General features: G+C 46.6%; 1 protein-coding gene across 7 annotated transcripts in view; it reads right to left on the reverse strand.

The window, feature by feature from the left end:
• Positions 1 to 629: 629 nt before the first annotated feature.
• The window catches only part of LRFN5 (leucine rich repeat and fibronectin type III domain containing 5), a 161,316-nt gene continuing 147,660 nt past the window's right edge, over positions 630 to 14,285 (reverse strand). For 5 of the 7 annotated variants that reach the window (XM_073350297.1, XM_073350301.1, XM_073350299.1 and 2 more), the window contains 2 exons: positions 12,569 to 13,976; positions 7,605 to 11,794 (listed from right to left, as the gene is read on the reverse strand). In XM_073350297.1, the coding sequence (XP_073206398.1) occupies positions 10,852 to 11,794; positions 12,569 to 13,956 (2,331 nt within the window). In that variant the 5' untranslated portion in view covers positions 13,957 to 13,976 and the 3' untranslated portion in view covers positions 7,605 to 10,851. Of the gene's footprint in view, positions 1,041 to 3,640; positions 3,695 to 7,604; positions 11,795 to 12,568; positions 13,977 to 14,285 lie in introns of those variants that run through there. The other 2 variants (XM_073350304.1, XM_073350303.1) reach the window with 2 other exon arrangements.

Below are 14,285 nucleotides of genomic sequence, written 5' to 3' on the forward strand. Positions count from 1 at the left end.
TATTTAGTGCTCAGTCAGTGGCTTCCTTGCTGCCTACATTTCCCCTGCAGTATCGATGGGATGCAGTTCTCTGAGCCTTTGCAAAGGGAAGGGAGGAGGACTCGGGGCACACCCTGTGCTGGGAAAACAGATGGAAAATACATGACCCCACCCCAGTGCCACCCAGAGCACCAAACAGCACAACAAATGAGCTCTTCTGCAGGCTCTTCATGAGCCAAGGAGAAGAGCTGCTCCGCGCACAGGTGGCTCAGTACTGCCCAGGGAGGGAGGAAGGGATCCGCTTGCTACTGAGCGATTCTACCGGAATGAGCACAGCGTAAATGGTGGACAGATGCTGTAGGGAGATAGACTGAATTCCAGGGGAGTCAGGTGAAATCCTGCTAGTGCCTCTTTAAATGCAAACACAGGATACGCTTCTTCTCTCTACCTTAAACCGTGCTCTTGTGTTGCACAAACAGCTGCCACATGCCACCCCAGAGGGGGAAGCATATTATTGGGGAGAGGGGGTGAATTGATTACTGTTTGTGACGTGTGTAGGGCTCCTTTGGGAGGAATGGCATCACAGACCTGTGACAGTCAGCTAGCATTTACCAAGCCCTGCCTTTATAAATCAGCCAGTATGCAAACTCTGCCATAGTAAAATGTTTATTTGTTAAGGTGATATAAGTTACTGAGCATTTTACAGTCTGTGAATTCACCACTGGCAACATTTAACACGAGTTCATATGGAAGCTGTTGCCACCATATTATTTATTTAAAAAATCTTGAAGGCCAGAAAAGATATTTAGAATGAATGTCGAAGTTGGGGGCGTGGGGAATCCAGGAACCGGGAAAGCATGTTTATCCAAGGGAGCCAATCTCCACGTCCTGTTGGTGCAGGCTGTAGATGTCAAATGAGAGTTTCTGCTGGGGTGAGAATTGGTTCAACAGCTTAATCTTCAGTGAGTTGGATCATGTTGTTTTTTTCTGAGTGAAAACATCAATGGCAACACTTTTTGGAGGTGGCAGAGGGCAGGCGTTCTTCAGCTCAATTCCTGCGCCTGTGAAAAGAACCAAAACAAAGGCAATAAGGAGATAAGGGGGTATGGCTTAGACTGTCAGTTAATCACATGTCCTACAAATGCAGGGCCAATGGGAGGGTGCAGAAACACTTTTCTGACTGGTATAGTCCAACTACCATTGCATAACCCGCCCCCCACACTCCATGCCTGCCATTGAGCCAGCCACAGCTGGCCAGCGCTTTTCAGCACAAGGAGAGGCTGAAAAGAATCCCTCCTGCACTACCATAGGGTGGCTGTTTGCAAACACAAATGCCAACACTTGGCAAGCAAAGCCAGGTGAATAATGAAGAAAAAACAATTAACGGAATAAGTTACCCCCCCATTGCAACATTAATTGACTACAGTATTTAACTAACCCTCCTATTCAACCAGCAGTAACTGAAAGACAGAAGGTGGAGCCCACTGCAGTGCCAATTACTAGGACAAAAGACATTGCTCTGCAATCCATCTTACGTTTGCAAATTCTAGGGCTGGTCCTTGGCTCGTTCAAGCCAATGACAGAACAGTCACTTGGCTCTGTGGAGGGAATCCCACGTTTCACGTGCTTTGACTGATTTGTACCGAATCCCCCCCCACCCCCCCGCACATGCTGTTCCAACAACAAAACTTCAAATGACCCCTTCCTTTGTGGGTGTCGCATGGATTTAAAAAAAAAAAAATCACTTTACAGTCGTGTGCACAGTTTACAGCTTACCCAGGCCAGCACGTGCCGATCCTTGGACCTACCCTGATAAGCTGTTTGAAATGCACTGTGGCGCACTTGAAATAGATCCGTATTTTTCCAAAAGCTGCTAGTGAGCTCATCTAGCGCCCCACTGAGTGGGGAAGAGGAAGGAATTTTTTAGACACTAGTCTAATGACTGACATTTCAAAATGCCATGTTGTACGTGTGGCAGTTTAACAGGGCCTAGCATGTATTTTAAAACTGCTTCCTAGTTTGCTGAGGTTTTCAGAGGCCTTCAGCCTGTTCCCTAAGGTCAATTATTCCAGGTCCAGCTGTCTCGTCTGGCGGGCACAGTCTGCAGAAGGCTGAATCTGGGCTGTGTTACCCAGTCCAGTGGGAATAGGATGGGATACAGTGACAAAATGCCACCAGCTTTCTACCCGCTGCTCCATCTGGGGTGGGATTCGCCCTTGCAGGGCAGGCTGTGAGGTCCAGATACAACTCCCCCCCGCCACCAGCACCCAGGATCTGAGGGGTTGGGGGATTCCAGGGGATTCCCATGGCTCCACCAGAGCTCCAGCTCTCCATTGCTCCCCCAGTCCCGCCCCGCACCCTCACCAATGGGTGTGAATCCCAGGGCTTCTAGGTCTGGGGGGAAATGTCATGAAGCTTGCTGGAAATGAGGGCTAGGAGCATGATTGGGCCAAAGGCACCCTATGGAAATGGGGAAGGGGTGAATTTTCAAATGCCCTCCTGGTTCTGACATGGAGTAGGTGACATTTCCATGGAGGGATCATCATGACAGCCACTGTTTGTTTGTCTTGCTGTAGCCCTCAGTGGCCCCAACGGAGGGCAGGGCCCCATTGGGCCAGGCCCTAGATATGCACAGGGAAAGGAAAGATGGTCCTGCCCTAGGGTGACCAGACAGCCAGTCTGACAAATTGGGACAGGATGCGGGGTAATAGGCACCTCTATAAGACCAGGACTGCCCCTATAAAATGGGGACGTCTGGTCACCCTGTCCTGCTCCAAAGAGCTGAGTCTAAGGCAAGTGACAATGGCACGTGATAAATGCACATCACTGCAAAGATGGGGCAAGAGTGCTACACGCAGAGAAAACAATCTCCTCTTCTCAGCAACATGGCGGGTGCATGGCATCCCTAGCTTCCAGAAACCTGCCGCTCTCTGGTACTGGCAGGGTGCTTGTGCGGGGTGCCGTTTGATTCAGCGTTCTTGAAGGCAGGCGAATGGAAACACAGAAATTAAGTGGTATTTTCACAGGAAGCCGGCAGTCTCAAAGAAGCAAATGAGTGTGCAGCCAGCTAGCTGTGTTATCTTGGTTCTAAGTGCTGGCTTTATCAGGAAACAACCTGTCTCTAAAGTGCAAAGGTAAGATACAGAGCTCTTAAAAATCTCCTTATGCAACATAGCTTGTCTCAGCGGGTTCTGTGCTTGGGTAGCAGTGCGTTCTCCAGGAACGGTCAGTTATCATCGCTGCTGATTATGCTTTCTCCTTTTTTATGACATCGTCCTGGGCACCTGATTCTTGGGAGTTGGCCAGTTGCATCCAAAGCCTCTTGTGAGTAAGGTGAGCAGGATTCAAACTCTATCCACTCTGCTAATGTTGCTCAGATGTATTTACCTAGGCAGGATGACCAGATGTCTTGATTTTATAGGGACAGTCCCAATATTTGGGGGTTTCTCTTATACAGGTGCTTTTACCCCCCACCCCCGTCCCGATTTTTCACCCTTGCTCTCTGGTCACCCTGTATAGGTCCTCCTGTAACCAAAATGCCCTGCATGCCCCATTTCCCCACTGCGAGCAATGGTGGATTTGGGTCCCTCAGGAAAGCGAGATCAGACCCACACTGGACTATAAAAGGGAGAATATGTAACTGGTACAAATTGTTACTTACAGTATTGATTTACTCTGACCGTCGAAATCTAATGGCTAATTTATCTTCCTAGCCCTGTATAGAAAAAAGAAAGAATAACGGTATCACTCTTCGCGGGTGTCCCAGTTCGATAGGCTGCAGAAAACAAAGTGAGGCTAGAATGTTGTGAGCGCGAGAGGTTGTAATTTGTTGCACCCACAGGATCTGAGGTGGCACTTACATCGTGAAAGGCGACAATAAGAAGGACACGAACTCTACAGGCAGGGCTATAGGCGGAATCAAAGTAGAGCAACATCAGGAGAAACCACTTACCCACGGCATACCCCAGCACTGGTCTGGAACTGCAAGCAAGCGCCATGATGCAGGAAGTGTGCAGAAGCAGAACCCTGACATTTGTAAGTGCAGGCAATGTAATGCATTTTTATGTTTCTTACTTGAATGAACATAAATCTGACATCAGGAATCACAACATTCAAAAACCGGTAGGAGAAAACTTCAACCTCTCTGGCCACTCAGTAAAAGACTTAAGGGTGGCAATTCTGTAACAGAAAAGCTTCAAAAACAGACTTCAAGGAGAAAATGCTGAGCTTGAATTAATATGCAAACTAGATACCATTAACTTGGGTTTGAATAGAGACTGGGAGTGGCTGTTGAAATTGTATCTATTGCCCCATGTTAAGTATCCTCCCACCTTCTTGTCAACTGTCTAAATGGGCCATCTTCATTACCACTACAAAAGTTTTTTTCTCCTGCTGATAATAGCTCATCTTAATTAATTAGCCTCTCACAGTTTGTATGGCAACTTCCACCTTCTCTGTATGTATGTATGGTTTCAGAGTAACAGCCGTGTTAGTCTGTATTCGCAAAAAGAAAAGGGGTACTTGTGGCACCTTAGAGACTAACCAATTTATTTGAGCATGAGCTTTCGTGAGCTACAGCTCACTTCATCGGATGCATACCGTGGAAACTGCAGCAGACATTATATACACACAGAGATCATGAAACAATACCTCCTCCCACCCCACTGTCCTGCTGGTAATAGCTTATCTAAAGTGATCATCAAGTTGGGCCATTTCCAGCACAAATCCAGGTTTTCTCACCCTCCACCTCCCCCCCCCCCCCCCAAACTCACTCTCCTGCTGGTAATAGCCCATCCAAAGTGACAACTCTCTTCACAATGTGCATGATAATCAAGGTGGGCCATTTCCTGCACAAATCCAGGTTCTCTCACCCCCTCACCCCCCTCCAAAAACCACACACACAAACTCACTCTCCTGCTGGTAATAGCTCATCCAAAGTGACAACTCTCCCTACAATGTGCATGATAATCAAGGTGGGCCATTTCCAGCACAAAACTGACAACTGGCTGGTTTGGTATTTAACCAAAAGCCTTTTCTGCCTTAAATTTAGTCACAAATAATTAAATCTGTTTGCCTGGGGCAAGTAACTTTTTGTATAGAGGGGTTCAAAGAATGGATTTCACACTTGGCATGGTAACAGCGAAGGAGCAGACTTTGCAACTGAGCCAGTAAGTTTTGATACAAATTTCGTGAGGCTGCAAACTGCAGGAATTCTGCTGAACAGCAACTTCTAGAGTCAACGTTTGCTTTTAATAAGTACGAGGCAATGGGAAATAATAACAGTGACAAACACGAATACTGTATTATGAGAAGGCCCTGTGTATAGACTCCCCCTCTGCTGCTTGCTGCATTAATTAATTAGGAAAAAACAGTTTCTCCCTCCTCTGCATGGTGCACCTTGCTGCTGTTGTCCTCAGAGGTGCTGCTGGTGAAACGGACAGGGCATTCCCCAGAAGGATTCCCATTGACTTTGCAACATCAGGGACATAGGAAAATGCAGCACAGTGTTTGCTCCATGCAAAAGCAAGCGCAAGCATAATACTCTGGGTCAGAGCCTCAGCTTGTGTAAATGGGAGTAGCTCCATTGACATGCCGATTTACATCATTTGAGGATCTGATTCGTAATGTGGTTCTCAGCCTTCTGAAAGGTGATTGCCTAAACAATGGACAATCAGAGCATGACAAACAGTTGTCAGTTCTTTTGAATGTTCCTTGGGCAATAAGACCATGGTTTCATTAGCAGCAAAGCTAAGCCTTCTTACAGCTTCGCAAAGAGAGAGCAGGCTCAAAGGCCTCCCTCTTCCCAGCTGGTTTAGCAGATTGTTACAGCTCTTCTGCTCTGGAAACACACGTTATGCATCAATCAAAAGGCAAGATCCCAATTTTGATTTCAAACCTCGCACACAAAAGCTTAATGCTGGTGAGAGGAGCGCTCTGTGAATAGTGCCCTTTGGGGCTCCATTTTCTGCTCAGTTTAGAGGGGTCCATGGCTCCTGCAGTTTTCACTGAGGTATAATACAGCATCGAAGGAGCTGCTTTGAATGAACATGCTAGCAAAGCTTCTGTGATTTGGCACCCTATATTTACCAGGCACGCTCTCAGGTCATAAGGGGGAGCTATGTTCAGTTTACAGGGGAAAAGTGTTGATCTTTTCACTATGAGGGTAGTGAAACACTGGAATGCGTTACCTAGGGAGGTGGTAGAATCTCCTTCCTTAGAGTTTTTTAAGGTCAGGCTTGACAAAGCCCTGGCTGGGATGATTTAACTGGGAATTGGTCCTGCTTTGAGCATTGGGTTGGACTAGATGACCTTCTGGGGTCCCTTCCAACCCTGATATTCTATGATTCTATGATCTAGACTTGGCTGATTTTTACGAGTTGGCTGATTTTTACGAGTTGGCATAAACGAAAGAGGTTTGCAAAACCACCAGTCAGCGACCAAGAGCCCGGTGTGAACGTTCGTCTGGTAGGCACATTGAGAAAGTGGCTTTCTACCTAAAAGTGGGTGACACGATGCACCTGGCCACTGCAAAAGAGGTGGGTCAAAGGGTTTCTGAACTGTCACAATGACCTCACCTGGGTATTATGGACAGACTAGGCAACAAAACATCAGGGAGCTGAGTTTTCCATGGGACGGACAAGATTGGCTGATTTAGGAACAGTACTTAATAATGGGGTAACCATACGCATCCTTGAGAGGCTGAACCTTCTCCAGTACCCTTGGATACTAACACACCCAGCAGCATCTACCATCTGCTTTCCCAGCTACACAATTCTGCATGCAGCCCATGCTTCACTGGTGGGCCCTTGTCTCTATTTTCTGCATTCCCTGAGAGGCGGGGCAGAGAGCCAGAATTTGGGCTAAAGGACAACATGGAGCTGAATGGAAGCTGGACAGGCTGGCAGCTGGGACTCCATCTTTTCCTGGAGGGGGTGGGGCTGGGACACGTTGTTCTAGCTGATGGTTCTATTGTTGCTCTTTTGCATAGGAGCATGAGGAAACTGGAGCGTTTTCAAGCCAATAAAAATACAATGGCAGAAGTCAAGCCACATCTGCCCCAAGAACTGAACTATCCCATATTCAGCCCAGAGCAAGGAACCCCCCCAAAGCACAACCAGAAAGGCAGCACAGAGAACCTCTAACACAGCAAACCCTCTCTGCGCCCAGCACTGTTTCTCCATCCAAACCATGACAGCAACCCCAGTGCCTGTTCTTTCAGCAGAACAGTTAATTTCAGAAGGGGTGGGAGAGGAGGTACATGCCAGCAATTTTGAGAACCAATAACACGCTTGTGAATTTCCCCCCCTCTGGTGATTATAAGAGAAGGTCCCATTTCATGTGGAGCTCTTAGCATCGGAATCCGGCTCGCATTGCCCCTTTGGAACAGGGTCTGTATTTTACAAGCCACAGGCACCTGAGGTGATTCATTGCGGAAAGTCTTCTGCTGGCTAAGTGCTAAGCACAATCCCTAGTGGTCTCAGTGGGTGAAAGGCACCTGTGCAGGGAGCCCGTACATGAGATAGGTGCCATTAAGTTCCAAGAATTTAGTGGTACCTAGTTCTTATGCTGGCCTCCTTGCACAGGGGGGATTTCACCAGCCCTTGCTAACCATCTCTCTTCTTTTCTGAAAGGTTTCCAGTAGTTCACACTGAGTATGTGTGTGTAAGTTTTGTTCTTCTGAATAATGAATGCCTTTGTCCGAGCACACTCTGCCCCCAAGCAATTGACACAGCTGGCTTTGCAGAATTGGAAGAATACGGATTCTCCTCCATCCTAGGATGTTCCACACTTTGGAGGAGTCAAGCCCATGGAAAACCTGAATAAAATGAAAGGTCCTGTTGCACATTTATTACAGTGGAATGGCAGACATTTTATGCCCAATGCATATACACTGCATGTATTTCAGATGAAGGGAGAGAGAGCCACGTGAATAACCTTCTCTGATATCCAATCTAAATATTCCTGTAATGTTACCATAGAATTAAACCAAACTGTGCCATCTGGTCCCCGAAAGCCTCTGACGGAAATGCACAGTGGATGGATTTTTTAGCTTTAGTGTTTACAAAACTGACTCGTTAGTGTAAAAAAGAAAAACCCAAGAAGCTATTAATATTTTGGCACTTGCACAGCACGTTAGACACACGTTAGTTCCAATTTCAGACAACATATATAGCATTGTAGTTTGTTACTTTTAAACTGCGCATGATTGAAACAAACAGATCAGCAGAAAACCCTGTAAAGCTACCTTCTCACCTACGCACAGGTTCAATACACTGGCTCCATAGTATTTTATTCCCTCAGTACAGACCACATGGTATTTTCTCTTAACCATGTCTGACAACACCTTCGCTTTAAGACTACGGGAATTAGAATAAATAGGTGGGGATGCTTTGTGACACAACGTTTTAGCAGCTATCAGTGTGTGCCCCTGCCGAAAGGGACCTATAATGCATGGATGGCAGAGAAACCCAAGGTTTTTAACTTGCTCATTGGGAATTGAATATCATCATTTTGAGCTTAGGTTTTCTTGTGGGTCTCTGCAGTTGCATGGGGAAAAAATGGTATATTTTTAGAAAGAGGGTTTCTCTCCTTCCAGCACAGAGTCAAAACATGGTCTATCTTCTAGTAGACTCTGATGGGGCCCTTTCTGGGCCCAATCCTGCAATGCCTTTGCAGATGCAATCCAGTGATGGCAATAGCAACATTGCAGGATCGGCCTGACAAGGGGCTAAGCTGATGCAAAACTGGGCTGTCCTGTAACAGATCATTGAGAATTATTTTTATTATTGGTTTCAAGCACCAAACTACTGGGTATAAAATACCATTTTGACCAGAGAGCAAAATCTCTCACTTGGTTACTGTAATCCTCAAAACACTAATACTGCTAAGGAAAAAGGGCCTACTACCTTAACTACTGGATAGGTATGATTTGTTGCCAAAGTGAGGCTAAAACTATTGAATTACATTGAGTAGCATATTACAATTGTCACGCCATTAAAATATCTCTGATTTAGACACAGAGAACAAATGAGCTGAGGTGAAGGGAAGAGTGGAATGTACTGGGGGGGGGGGGGGAATGGACCCAACAGAGCAATAGAAACACTTGTTTTCCTTGCGAAAATGACTGTTTCAATAGTTAGGCAACTATTTCCGCACATTTATGTTTTATGCAACAGACTGGAGTGGCTCTCTCAGCAGTTCTATCTCGCCACTCCTTCACAGCATCACTCTTCTCTCTTTGTTTCGAATCGTATAATTGAAAAATGAGATTTAAATCCCAAGGCACAACAATCGGATAACTGGCGAGTTCATGGATGGGACTGCCTTCCATGCCCCTTATCATACCCAGACAGCGGAGAAATCTCCAAACAGTATGCAAACGCACAGAAATGACAACCATAAGAAGCACCAGGGCTGGGAAAGGATTGTATTAATGATTAATTATTAGTTAATATTATTAATTTGCCAGAAGATGATACACCTGCCTAGTCATGCCCTGCAGCCTCAGAGAGATTTATCTTAACATGAAAAGGAGTGCCTTCCTTTTAACCATCACTAATCTTCACACTATGCACTCACGTCTAATCTAAGGCCTGTACTGGGGACTGTGTCTTGGCAGATCTACTGTTTCTCATGCATGAGAAGCAGTAGGTTGTCACGATGCAGGGTCATGGAAGGGTTCCAGCACCCAGGACCCAGGCCGCTTGTTTCAGATGGCTAAATTAAGCGCTGGTGTTGCCTGGCTCTACAGTGTTTGGCTGGGGTACTGTGTCCAGGCCGCCATCCTGACAGGTCCTTGCTAAAGTGGGGATGAAGACTGGGCAGGTTTCCTGCTAGCGAGGCTGGCTGCAGATTTCTGAGCCCGACACTCCTGCGCTTGCACCCATAACCCCCCATTGCAATCACCACGTGTCTTTACTGATTAGGGACGGCAGCTCTGGGCCCTGCATTATTGTTTTTCTCCATTTATTCTGAAACTAACAAACCTGTCATGCTCAGACCCTTTGCTGCCCCCACCCCCAACACACTTCAAAGCCCTGAATGCAGACATGCCGGCATTTGGGATTATGGCTCTGAGCCAGGTCCTCTGTGGGTGTACAGACATTGTCACTGGCTGGGGTGGAGCAACACCCATCTCCACCAGCTGAGGATCTGGCCCTGGGTCTTCATTCCCGCACACTCAGACAGAGCCTTTACTCGCACCAGACTGCTGAGGGCATCGCCTTTCCCCTCCCCTCCCTGCACCAGCTGGGTAACATCAATACCAGGGAACCCCTAAGGCACCTACACCAAGAATGCTGCTTCAAAGGGGACTTCCTTTAACACTGGCTGGGTATACTTATTGAGTATTTTATTTTACACAACATAACAACACAGAGTTGTTGTTTCTGTACAGCATTTGCCTAAAAACAAAGGCAACACCATGGTCACTGAAAAGAAACATACAGTCTGATCGTTTTAAAAAATATCATTTTACTGATTGATCCATCAGTTGTCTTTTGTTAGCTTGGAGGAAAGAGCATTTCCTTTAGAAAAGGCTTTTTCTGTGAAACTCTCTTTTGTTTTCTGCTACTGCAGAACCAGGAAGCCAGTCCTAGAGTAGGGGAAGGCACTGGTGCTGTTTCATGCTTTTTCCCTTTAATCATTTTATCTTTGAATGTTGCCTTCGGTTGTTATATTAAATAAAATAAAATAAACATAACAAACCCTGTGTGCCCTGGGCAGCTCACACACAACCCTGCATGGACAAGCCAGAACTCAGCGAGACAGGAGTGGGATTCCAAATCCCCATCTCCCAGCAGGGAGGTCTCAGACAATGTTTGCTGTTTTGTTTTTCATGGCAATAAAATAAAATACACTTTAAAAAGCAGGTCACACAGTGCTTTCCAATATCCACTCAGAACTCGAGAAAGTTGCTTTTCCACTATCCACATCAGAATTGTCTGACTGAATTAGCATCCCATTCATAGACATGCTCCTTTTAGACCATAATCCACCTGTGTTCTGGGAGTTACCATAACAATGGTATTCCATTAATTCTCCATTCAGGGAGTACCTGCGCTTTGCTCTGGATGTTTCAGCTGGCAAAGTGAGAAACTTACTTGGCTTTGATTGTGCTCTTTTGTAGGTGGGGGGCCCTTTGGCAGAGGCCGGGGGACGACTAGCTAGCTGCAGCGCAGTGGAGTTATTTCGGTTAGTGTTCTGGGACTCGATATTTGTGAGAGCTTCGCTCGGTGGCTCGTTGCTTGGCTTTGGCCCAGGCTTTCTCTTCTGCTTTTGGGAGGCAGAGGCGCTGGAAGTCCACGTGTGAGGCAGGGCAGAGGTAGTGGTAGTGGGGTCCTGGCTCGAGCAAGTGTCTGAGGACTGAGTCACACTGTCCTTAGAGACCCTGGAGCACTGGACGCTCTCCTCATGCCCGACAGCCTGTTTGGACATTGACGGGGGCATCGCACCACTGCAGCCTTGTACCTGAGCCCCGTTGGTCTGAGAATAAACATTGCTGACCTTGGTCGCCTTGTGCTGCCCACTGTTGTTACACACCTTGTAGCGGATCATGAGGATGATGATGAACACGAGCACGGAGGCCACGATAATCCCACCAATGATGATAATCATGGTGCCGCCCAGGAACTGGGATTGCATGAAATGGCAACGGACATAATCCTGCTCGGTAGTAAACTGTATGCACCCGACGACCCTGGTGGCCGTGAGGGAGGTGATGCCGTCGTCATAGATTGCCAAGACACACAAGTCGTAGACAGTCCCAGCGGCCAGGTTGTTGACCAGGAAGGTTTTGCTCGTGGGAGGTATCATTCTGGGGGACAAGGGAACTGGTGTTATTAAACAAGGCACTCACAGTCATCTCCCATCCCCAGCTCTCAAGTCACCTGTGAAGGCGATCGCCCCGAAGAGGCCAATCCCTCTGGTGTTAACACACGGCACCCGGGCAGTCTAACGTTACACGGAGCCAATTCAAATGGCTCTGAGCCAATGGTGCTGCCTCTCCCATTGGCAAGCCCACTAATTGCCTTGCTCGGCAGCACAGAGCTCCTTAGAACAGCCACTGCTAAATAACAAAAATCATTTATGACAAATTGGTTTTGAAAGGTGGGACTGTTACAGTAGCTGACTTGGAAACAAATCCACTTAGCACATAAAACACCTCTGCGGGCTCTGCACCAGGCTGCACGGCAGAGAGACTGAGGATAGCATTCGAGGGCCTTAGCGGACATACATTATTGACATCTTTCTCCCAGGTTTTCAAAACCTGAGGGTGTAAGAACCATTTAACTCATCTAACTTTACAATCCTTCTGCTGATCAGATTACCGCAGGGAATAAAGGTCAGATTGGATTATCCAAAAATAACACTATTCAAAGTAATTTTCCTATTTGTTAGTTGAAAATTGCATTAGTCTTTCAAAAGCCCTGCGCCATATGTTTCCGAGGACCGTATTCTGATCAGGAGAAGTGATATTGTAACCACTCCTCAGTAATGGACTGCAATGAAACAGTGCATTAATAAATCAATAGGAAACAATTTGATGGAGAGCTAAGTGCAGATACAGATGTGGTTGGCTCTGTCTTACCTGTAAACAAGTGAATCATCATAAGTACCATTGTACTGGATTTGAAACATACGTATTCCAGGTATATTTCTTTGAAAATTAAATTTGAGTAGCACAGTGGATGACGTTGCTTCTGCTACTACAACTTTCTTATCCTGGCTGACTTTAGTCTCCCCATTATTACTGCTCGCATTGGATCCTGACTTGGTGGAGGTTGAGATGTCCGAGGAGCCAGGGTCAGGCTCATGAATGTGGTTTGTACTGTTTAGCAAATGAGGAAGTTTGATTATGTGAAGATCCACCATTTGAGTGGCTTCTCCTGCAGGGTTCGATGCTATGCAGGTGAAGGAGCCTGTATCCTTCACAGTTGTTATAAGTATGTCTAGCGTTCCATTGTCGTACACCAACGACCTTGTTGCATTTGAAATAAGTTTGCCTTCTGGTGAAATCCAGTGAATGGCTGGCTCTGGATCGCCCCGGGCCTTACATCTCAGAGTTGCCCGTTGACCCTCCAGCACTCTGAGCTCATGGGTATGTCTAGTAATGAGAGGGGGTTCACACAGGAACTCTTCCTCTGGGACTGACCAAAAATACCGACCAGATAACAGTGGAGGAGAAGCGCAAGTCTCTAGGTCATCCTCTCTGGAAAGACGCCTCAGCCACAGGAGTTCACAGTTGCAATGCAAAGGGTTTCCACCGAAGCTTAATGCAAAAGTAGAGGGGCTGATGATTCCTGAGGTTGCTAATACCTGAGCTCGTTGAAAGAGAGGATCAGGTGGCAGCTTCTGCAATTTATTTGATGTGACATCTAACCTGGTCATCTTGTGGAGGTGGGAGAAAGTCCCCTTAGGAATGTGATCAATCATATTGTGGTCTAAACTGAGTGTGTGCAAGCTAACCATCTTCTCCACAGCATCCCAAGGGATAGTTTCTAGATTGTTATAGGACAAATCCAGTTCCTCAAGAGCTAAAACATCATCAAACGCTGTGGAAGAAATTAAAGTCAGCTGATTGTTGTTAAGTATCAAATGGTGCAGGTTGGAAAGCCCACTGAACATGTCATTGGTGATCTTAGTCAACCTGTTGCTGTTCAAATGCAAAGCTCGCAAATTGCGCAAATCAGAAAATGCATGAGGTGTAATAAAACTTATTGTATTCCTGGATAGCGTCAGGTCCACGAGGCTGGTCATGTTGGCAAAATCTTTCCTTTTGATATTTGTAACAAAATTGTCTGCCAGTCGCAGTTCCACAGTCCTTCTGTCAATGTTTGGGGGAACAAATAAAAGCCCTTTCTTGGCACAAAGGGTTGCAAGATTTGGAGACAAAATCTGACAGACACAGCGCTTGGGGCAGATCTGGGCTCTCACTGCTACGCCAATGAACAGCAGATACAAAAGCAGTTTTTCCATTGTAGATCAGGTTTCAGAGCCTGAAAGAGAGTGCAAAGCACATTGTTAATATCTCCCATGTGGAACACAACCCATGTGATAAGGAGGCAAAGGAAGGAAGGATGGGCTAGTGGTTACAGCACTGGGCTGTGGCTCAAGGGATTGGGATGCTGGGGGTGTGGCTGTCTCTCAATACATTGTACGCTGAGAAGCACAATGAGGCCATAGTCTCGGTGCTACCACGGGAAAAATGATGACACCAACAGGAGATGGTCACATTAGGCTGAGAAGAACCCCAATACAATGAATACATGATAACTATGATGGGCAGTCATAAGCCGTGGGTTTAC

The sequence above is a fragment of the Lepidochelys kempii genome, chromosome 6, assembly GCF_965140265.1.
Source record: "Lepidochelys kempii isolate rLepKem1 chromosome 6, rLepKem1.hap2, whole genome shotgun sequence".
In the NCBI taxonomy this organism is placed as follows: Eukaryota; Metazoa; Chordata; order Testudines; family Cheloniidae; genus Lepidochelys; species Lepidochelys kempii.